This window comes from Phodopus roborovskii, unplaced genomic scaffold (assembly GCF_943737965.1).
Source record: "Phodopus roborovskii unplaced genomic scaffold, PHOROB, whole genome shotgun sequence".
Taxonomy (NCBI): Eukaryota; Metazoa; Chordata; class Mammalia; order Rodentia; family Cricetidae; genus Phodopus; species Phodopus roborovskii.
The window spans coordinates 13,012,445-13,021,512 of NW_026126408.1; the positions used below are offsets into that span (position 1 = coordinate 13,012,445).

The following is a 9,068-nucleotide window of genomic DNA, read 5'->3' on the forward strand; positions in this document are numbered from 1 at the left end:
CAGGAGTCCCGTGATTGATGGATTCTCCTCCCTGACTGGCCTGCCTTGAGGATTAAGAGAAACAGGGAGTAGGACAAGCATTTTCATAGGTGCTTGACACCCAGTAAGTACCATACCTCCTATCTCTGAGATAGACGTTATTATTCCGATATTACATATGGGGAAACTGAGGCACTGAAAATTAAGAAAGGCACTCAGGTTTCTACATAGGCAGCTTTTAGTGTATGTTTGATTCCATAAGCTATAAATCTAATGTCTTTATGCTATCATGGTATATGTATTAATGACTTAATTCTGCCATATACTTTTATTTATTATTGTCTTTTTTTTTTTTTTTTTTTTTGAGGTAGGGTCTCTCTATATAGTTCTCAAACTCACTTTGTAGACCAGACTGGGATCAAATTTACAGATATCCGCCTGCCTCAAGGCATGAGGCTCCATGCCTGATTATTCTTTTATTTTAAATGTTTTTATTAATTAAACTTACTCATTTCTTTAAATCCTGACAGCACTTTCCCCTCCCTTCTCTCATCCTGTCCCCCCTCCCCACTTTCCCCCTGCCCACCCCCAACCCATTCCTTCTCTGTCTCTGTTCAGAAAGGGGCAGGCCTCTCATGGGCACCAACAAAGCATGGCATCTCAAGTTGAGGTAGGACTATACTCAACTTCTCAAGCAGACTCTGAAAGCCAAACATTCTTCTTACTTTTTTAAAGGAAGTCTTGCTATGGAGTCAGGCTGGCTTTGAGCACACAGCATGCCCAAGTCCTGAGAATACAGGCATGCAACACCAGGATCAGGAAAGGGATTTCTTTTTGTAGTGTTAGGGACAAAGGCAGGGACTCACTCATGCCAAGCATATGCTCTATCACTAAGCAACCTCTGCCAATAGCATACTCTTTTTGTATGTAGGTCTGTGGTGTTAGGGGTTATATGTGTCTGTTTGTGTGTGTGTGTGTGTATAGTCAGAGGTCAGCATCAAGTGCCTTCTTCTATTGCTCTCCACCTTATTTTTTAATATTTACTTATTTAGGTGGCAGGATCTCTCATTGACCCTGGAGCTCATAAATCTGGCTAGGCTGGCCGGCCAATGAGCCTTAGGGGCCCACCAGTTTCTGCCTCCCCAGCACTGAGATTACAGGTTTTTAAGTGGATGCTGGAGAACTGGACTCAGTCTCTCACACTTATGGACAGCCATCACCCCACAGCCAACTTCCTTATTTGTGTTGTTAGCCTGTCCTTTCCATTTCCGTGGTCTCCCCGTTGTCTATCATTTTCCCCATAGCTTTTCAGTTATAATGCTCTTTAACCTTTCCTTACACCGCCGCGACACAGAGCATCAATAGGACATCCAGAAGGAGTCCCAACAAAGGCCCAGTGTTGACAGTGTAGCAAGGGACTGGGGCCTCGAGCCCGACCAATGATTCTTTGTGATGAACACCTGCATGTAAAGATGTATACGGATAAAGCGGCTTACTGTGTCACACGCAGCTTCCACGAAGAGACTTTCCCTTCTTTGTTTCTTCTTGTCTTTTTTATCTTAAAATTTGTTTTATTTTGGTGGGGGTGGTCGCAAGGAAAGAGGATAGATGTGGGGGTGGAGGACAGATGGGTGTAAAGACACTAAGAATCAATAAAGAAAATTTAAAAAGGTTTTTCCTGCTGGAAGTTGGTGGCACAAGCCTTTAATCTTAGCACTTGGGAGGCAGAGGCAGGAGGATCTCTGTGAGTTCGAGGCTAGCCTGGTTTACAGGACAGGCTCCAAAACAATACAGAGAAAACCTGTCTTGAACCTCCCCCCAAAAAAAGGTTTTACCTTAAATTTGTTTATTTTGTGTGGTAAGGTGGTGCATGTGTGTCAGTCAGAGGACAACTTTCATGACTTGGTGCTTTCCTTCCATTGTGTGGGTCTCAGGGCTCAAACACAGGTAGTCAGGCTGAGTGGTAGTGAGTGCCTATAACCACTGAGCCATCTCACTGGCCCAATTTTTTTCTTTTTTCAAGGTAGAGTCTCATGCAGCCCAGGCTGGTCTTGAACTCTTTATGTAACCAATAATGGCCTTGCACTCCTAATGCTCCTGTCTCCACTTACCAATTGGTCTTCGGTGCCACCAAGTCCAGCTTATGGTGTGTGTGTGTGTGTGTGTGTGTGTGTGTGTGTGTGTGTGTGTGTGTGTAGAACTTCATTTAACTCTCTTCTAAGTCTCTCAGAGTTGCTCTCACTGTGGCTTTTCTTTCCCAAATGAAGAAGCTTGTGATAGAAAGACTATGTATGATGAGGGTTAAAGCCAGAGATTTCATTTGATCAAATCAGTGCTATACCCGAACTCCGTTTCCTTCACTTCCAAATCTATTCTTCCTTTATGTTCCCGGACTCCTTCCCTAATGCCCAGCCTCTTCTGAATCCGAGACACACTTTCACAATCAAAATGAAGGTTCAGCCTTGCGCTTATTTCATCCTTGTAGATTTATGATTGTTGTCTATATATGCGCCTCTCCCACATAGCCTGCGTCGTAACTCGATCCTTTAGAGCCTAAGCTTGGGGCCTGGCACTCAACTGATGTATGTGATGCAGCGAAAGCGATGCATGTCACCTACTGAAAGATCTTTCAGTCTTCTGCACACAGTAGGCACTCAACATAAACTTTTGTTCCCCCACTTTTTTTTTTTTTTTTTTTTTTGGAACGCCCGGTGGCCGGGGAATGGGAGAGGCACGCGACTCCTCACCTGAGGGCTCAGCAGGGTCCTCAGGTGCTTCAACTGCATGACGCACACGAGTCTCGGATGCTTGCTGACCGAGACAACTCCCGCGGTTACCTGGACAACCCGCCAAGCAGCGGCGTCGCCAGCCGCTGACGCACAGGAGACGTGAGTGCGACACACGTCATGAGGTCACGTAGTAGGTTCGCGACGGTGCAGGCAGAACGTGCGCAAGCGCAGTGAATCCTAGGGCGGGACCATAAGAGGGTTTGTTGAATTCTCTCCTCAACCCAATTCAAAGCCCCACCCACAAGTCTCCGTCTGTCCCCACCCTCCCCCGCCCCGCCCCTCGATCCTACATCTCTTTAAGCCTGGTTTTTCTCACTGCTGATTCAGCCAAGTGTGCTTTAGTTGCTTAAACTTTGGAGAAGAGCAAGACAGGCGAAAGCCAATTTGCTGAACTGCAACCTCCCCCACAAAGTTATGTGACTTGCACGAGGCCACTCAAAACTGATAGGTAACAGTGAATGCTCAATGATATACCTGCTTGAAGTGGGCAGAGTACAGTCCCGGTTTTACACAACAGGAGGGGTCACTCGCCGAAGTTAAAACAGCTAGTAAATGGTGGAACCGGGATTCAACACAGAGCTGGTAACCTTTTAATTCCCATAAGACGATTGAAGTCTTCTTAACTCATTGTTTCCATGTTCAACTTTTGTACCCTATAACACAGTCTCAGGAAATGATCCGGGGGGGGGGGGGGTGTTGAAGGATGTGTTGGAAGCACAGGCTAGGGAAAAGCAAGGCACCTAGTTTGGCCTTTGGGTAAACGGTAAGTTCAAACTTGTCTTATTGGTCCATGCAGTGGACAGAGCGAGCTTGGCCTCACTCCTAGCTTAGAGCTGTGTGACACCTGGGGTTGGGAATTGGCTAAGAAAAGACATCGTTGTCTATTTTGTTTGATCGGGATCCTTTCAAGAATTTTTGTTCTAATTTCTTGCATGCAATCAGAGAGATTGCATGAAATGCAGAAAAGATCTCTGTAGGTCTTCTCTCTAAACGGTTTCAGGTTGCCATGACCTATACCCCCCTAAAAGCATAGCATATGCTCTCCAGACAGAAGCTAGGTCCCCAAGCTTTGCATGCACAGCTGTTGCCAATAGCAACGAATATTTCTCTCCCCACCGCTACCTCCCTCTTGAAAAATTAAGAACGAGTAAAGGGCAGTTCCCATTTTCACAGGTAACAACAAATAGGTCCCAGGACCCAAATTATAATTTTTTCTATAGGGCATTCAAACCCCTTTGTTTTATTTCTAGAATCCTCTGGATATGTTACAGAGTATAAATATAAACTCCTTTATGGAATACAATTATTATTAACATTGAATGAACATAGATGGAAGAAGACAAAGAGGCACTGGTGTGCACAGGGTGGCGACACATGGCACCAAGGGACACATGGGTGACAGCTGCTCTTCTGTTAGTCCCGAGACACTGCTTGGTCCTTCTGACCGTTTTCCCAGAGTGAATGGTGGGGGGGTCAAAGGAAGGGGGAGGGGGTTAGTTATATAACTCGGTGGTAGAGCATTTGCCTAGTGTGCACAAGGTCCTGGACAAAGATAAAAAAACAATCTACTGGCCCTTTCATGTGACATGGCCTGGTTTCCATTGGTGCAGATACTTCTGTGACTTCCCACCCCTACTGCCCCCATTCAGCAAAGCCAAAGAAAGGAGGCTTCAGGCTTTCTGTACCCTCTCCTCCTTGTCTGTTCTCCACCCATCTTAGATGAAAAACTGACACAAACATCTTATAATGAGTCTGCTCCTTTAAGTTGGTGGTGGCGTGAGGGGCTCTTGGAGAGCTCACAAGCTGTGGAGATGTCTTCAGCATACCATTCAGTCAGTTCCGGTTTGTCCAAGAACCTTTATTGGAAAAATGTCCCAGGGGTGAGATCACCAGCAGCTGAAGGTGCTGCCAGGTGAGGGGGAGCACCTGAGGCTCCGTGGAAGACATTGGAGTAGTGCAGTGTGGCATCTGCCTCTAGGCCCAGATGGTTCCTCTTACACCCCAGAGGAGGGCAATACAGACAGAAACACCCCTGTCTGCAGGGGCAGCTAGTGGATGCCAATAGTCCTGATGCAGGGAGATGGGGCCCCTATTTGGGACCTATTGGGATAGGGTTGAATAAATGAGCCTCCCCTGGACCTGGGGGATAGGAGATGTTCCATTTGATATCCACTCCCAGGTCCAGGGGTACAGATTCTAACAGACCTACCTTCTGGCCCTGCTCACAGTGGAAAGAGGATGGGTATCAGCCTGGGATTCTGGAAGTGCACTGCCTTGTGGGAGTCTCAAGCAGATCATCAGCTTAGGCTTTCCCTGACCCCACCCCCCCCCCATTATCAGAGCATCTCTCTTTTGGTTCTGGTTCTTCATTCACTCAGTTCACTCAAACGTCGATGGTGTTGATGGATGGAGACTTTTTCTGTGAAAGAAAGTTACCCAAACCTCGAATTCCAGAAAGGTGAAGGTACCGCCCCTGTCTTCTGGACCCCTTCATCTCAAACATTCCAGTCCCACCCACTCCCTTTTCTGCCTTTCAACCAAATCACCCTTGTCACACTCACTGGTCCCCACATCACCTGTCTTGTCCCCACTGGCCTTCCCTGAGGACTCTGTTCAGGACCCTTCCCCTTCTCCTTGGGGTTGTTGTTGGAGTCGTTGTCCTTGATGATGTCATACTGACGGCAGAATAGCCCAATTACAGCTGAAACACAACAATATCATATGAGTCTTGATCTTGACCTCTCCACTCACACACAGCCTTGAAGAGTACTGAGATTCTCACACGACTTCTGGTCCCATGCAACCCTCATCCCTGGCCTTGCAGTAACCTCTTCTCTTTCTCCTCAACCTTGTCCTCATTACCTCCCTCCACCATCCCTCCCCTCAATTCTTTTCTCTCCCTCTTCTCCTGACAGATAGCCTTCACCACTTCCCGTTGTCACAGGCCCAAGTCCCTGGTTCCCCATTCAGTACTCACCAGCCCACATGAGCAATACCACCACAATGATGACCACTTCCCCTGTCTGGAGTGGCCGCTCTCCATCCAGACCCTCCACTGTAATGTCACCTAAGAAAAGAGCCATCCTCTGGGTTACCAAGGACCCACTGGAGAGTTCTGTTACACACAAAAGGGAGACGTTGGATCCGCCATTGCACTGACCCTGGTGTTGTGGGTTAGCCCCTCTCAGGAAGAGGCTCTTGGTGGGCAGTGTTTAGAGATCCAAGGGTGATCATAGAACTTGCTCATGCAGGCTGTGGTGCCTGTGATGTGAGTTTGGGTGAAAGGAAACTGAAAAGCCCTTTCCCCAAAGGATTCATTAGCAGCATCTCTATAGCTGGTCCCCTTCCCACCTGTTTTCCTTTCCTACCCTGGCAGTAGAACCAATTAAATCATCCTTCTATTCATATGAGCTAGATTGTGGTTAGCTTAAGCAAGTAAACGAGATGTTAAAACCAGGTAAAAACCCTGAGAATCTACTAACATAGGCTCTCACCTGGGCTGGAGCTGTTGGAGGGCAACCTGTCAGAACCCTTGAGAGTTCGGAAGTGCACACGGGGCCCCGGGGGGCTCTCTCCGCGGAGGCCGATGCTCCTGACCTGCACTGTGTAGTCACTGTCTTCAGCCAGGCCCCAAAGAGCACAGGCCCTGGTGGTGGTATTCACTTCTCTGATCACACGCTGCCCAGGGCCATTCTGTCGCTGTAAAGAGATACAGAGAAAGGAGAGCAACCTAGCCCCAGTCCCTGACCATTAGGCTTAACATTCAAGCACTCCAAAGGAGTAGCATGGAGGTGACTGGAGAAGTGTTCAGAGGTCCAAGGGCACAGGTTGGGGAAACAGAGTGATTCATACTTGCTGGGAAATGGAGTAGCCAATGACGATGTTGCCTTCTGGGACGTCCCAGGACACAGTGGCCGAGTTGGCTCTGAGGTGAGTGACCGTCACATTTACAGGCGAGGGAGGTCGGTCTGGGGGTGCCAGGTGTTAACAGGTTAAGAGGTTTCACTTCCACACTATCTCTGGCGGACCCCCACTGCGGGCATCCTCTTCACTCACCTGCTCGCACAAAGCCCAGGTCACAGCTGACCAGCAGGAGGACCGTGGGACTCAGATACGGGGAAATAGGCATCAAAGAAGCCATGGTTTCCACCGAGTTCGTTGAGGGGCCCGGAGGCATCCGCTTGGCATCCACGCGGGGATCCTGGAGGAGGCAGGAGTTGAGGGGTTCAGGAGCTGCCCAGAACGCAAGCGGGATGCAGCAGCTCTCCCAGGCTTCCCACGGCCCACAGCCCATTTTCCCCTCGCCTTTCCCGCCTCCGCATAACCCCGGTGCCCACCCCAGCCCCCACCCGCGCAGTCGTATCAGCCCACACCCACCTCCCGGGTCCTCGTGGTCGATCAGGCCTCGGGGGGCTGTTCGGTGCCCAGGGGGCGGCCCATTGCCGGACTGGCGCTGGCCCTACCCCATCCCGACGCGGGCCCGCCCGGGCGGGCAGCGCCGGCCGAGCTGCAGGCAGAGACAGCAGAGGCGGAGTGGCCGCGGGCAGCGGGTCTGCGGGGACCCCAGTGTTCCCAAGGGCCGCGCGTAGTCTGTCTCGGAGCAGGGGGCGTTGCCGGCGAGGTCTGGCAGCTGGCCTGCGTCCGGGGTGTAGAGGACAGTGCGGCGGCAGAAGCTGGCCCCCTGCGGCTGGATGTGACCGTCCCGGCCAGCCAGCCGCTGCCTTCTGCAGAGCTGGCCCCGCGCGCTTCGCTGCAGCCCGGCTGGGACGCGCGGGTCCGCCCCGCCCCGCTGGGGTTCTCGCCGCCGTCATTCTCCCTCCCCTTCACCCCCCCATCCTTGTTCTCTCGGGGCTCCTCCCACGACCCTCCCAATGGCGGCCTGCTGGGCCCCTATCCCTTCATCTTCCCAGCTCTAGTAGAGGAACTGAATCGGAGGCACTCAGACAGGCACAGGTGCAAAGAGGGTCTCAGGCACCTGGGAGAGCCCCTCCTTCCCTGCATGAAATTTAGCCAAGTTGGGAGGAGGCATTCCATCTCTGCATGCTGGAGGGGGCTAAGAGAAGAGGGGAGAGAGTGGTGGAGATGATCATTGTTTTAACAATCTCTTGGCCTTTAGGTCTTTTTCCCTTTGATGATCTGATTTGAGTCCACTAGCTTTCTCATTCATTCTTTCATTTATTCAGCAACTATTTACTGATCATCTTCTATGTGCCTGGCATTACAAGAGCTGGATATTTAAAAATAATGCTGGGCATATAGGAACAATTAAAAAGCAAATCTCTCTCTCTCTCTCTCTCTCTCTCTCTCTCTCTCTCTCGTGTGTGTGTGTGTGTGTGTGTGTGTGTGTGTGTGTGTATGTGTGTGTGTGTCTGTCTGTCTGTCTGTCTGTCTAACTCATTCATTTTAGAGAAATCCATTAGCCTCAGGTTTCCCACACAGAAACCTCGAACAGTTGTTAGACTATCAGATGTGAGGACATTGGATAAGGATCTTTAAAAACCTTCCTCTACTGTATGAAAGAGTGTCATTAATTTGCACCAACTTGTCAGTTGTTGCAAAATTCAGGAAACATGTTAAGTCCTTAAATTATTCCATATTTTAGCTGAGTATGAAATCTGTGTGATACTAGACAATGGACCGCTTCTCTGAACCTCAACAATGACGTCTAAGTGGCTGTGTACCCAGTGATGCCTGCTGTTTGGGGGGACGTGCATCTTTGGTCGGGAGAAAGACACTGGCTGTATTTAGGACAGGTTCTTCGTTCCTCTTTCTTTTTGCAGTATTTCTATTTCTGTGGATTTTTCTCTGTGAGATCCAGTTCAGTGTATGTACACCTGGGGCCCAGCGGCTTCTGTTACTTTCCTTTCTGACAGGAGAGGATAAAATGGGCCAGTGGAGCAGGAAGGACAGCATGCTGACATGTGATCAAGCCATGGCCCCTGCCCTCTGCCTCCTGCTGACCCTGATCTCTGGCCTTCAGAGGCATTTGGGCCCCAGAACTCTCTTGCTCAGGATTCTTTCTGACCTGGTGTTGCTCTGCACGTCCAGGCCCTCAGCCTTCCAGAGTGCACTGTGCCTGAAGGGCAAAAGCAATGACTTTCTGGTCCTCTTCTTCAAGAACAAACAGAGGCCGACAAGATAGACAATATGCAAAGAGGACCTCCAGGAGCTCCCATGGACAGCTGGGAAGCTACTGAGGGGAAAGGGTGCTGAAGAGAGGTATGGGGGCGGGGCGGTGCTCACATTCTGAGGTTAATTATCTCTGTGGCTCAGTAAGACCCTGCCACCTCGAAGCAAAAT

At 49.8% G+C, this 9,068-nt stretch overlaps 2 protein-coding genes across 2 annotated transcripts in view; both read right to left on the reverse strand.

Moving 5' to 3' along the window:
• Positions 1–2,891, reverse strand: part of Ift172 (intraflagellar transport 172) — a 36,995-nt gene extending 34,104 nt beyond the window's left edge. The window contains exon 1 of the mRNA XM_051181805.1: positions 2,727–2,891. Within this exon, the coding sequence (XP_051037762.1) occupies positions 2,727–2,765 (39 nt within the window). The 5' untranslated portion in view covers positions 2,766–2,891. The remainder of the gene's footprint in view (positions 1–2,726) is intronic.
• A 1,714-nt stretch (positions 2,892–4,605) lies between these two features.
• Fndc4 (fibronectin type III domain containing 4) lies at positions 4,606–7,511 on the reverse strand. Its single transcript, XM_051181811.1, has 7 exons — positions 7,146–7,511; positions 6,825–6,969; positions 6,621–6,736; positions 6,263–6,467; positions 5,746–5,835; positions 5,345–5,469; positions 4,606–5,187 (listed from the first exon to the last, which is right to left on the reverse strand). The coding sequence occupies exons 2-7, from the start codon at positions 6,943–6,945 to the stop codon at positions 5,152–5,154; spliced, it is 693 nt and encodes a 230-aa protein (XP_051037768.1). The 5' UTR covers positions 6,946–6,969; positions 7,146–7,511; the 3' UTR covers positions 4,606–5,151.
• Between the last annotated feature and the right edge of the window lie 1,557 nt (positions 7,512–9,068).

What these genes read in the sequence shown, in the direction of transcription:
- Fndc4 (XM_051181811.1), bottom strand. Translation starts at nt 6,945, where the DNA reads ATGCCTCCGGGCCCCTCAACGAACTCGGTGGAAACCATGGCTTCTTTG. An exon ending in CTCCAACAGCTCCAGCCCAG is followed by an intron (nt 5,836 to 6,262) that starts GTGAGAGCCTAT and finishes CTCTTTTCTTAG; the next exon opens with GTGACATTACAGTGGAGGGT. An exon ending in GGTATTGCTCATGTGGGCTG is followed by an intron (nt 5,470 to 5,745) that starts GTGAGTACTGAA and finishes GTTGTGTTTCAG; the next exon opens with CTGTAATTGGGCTATTCTGC.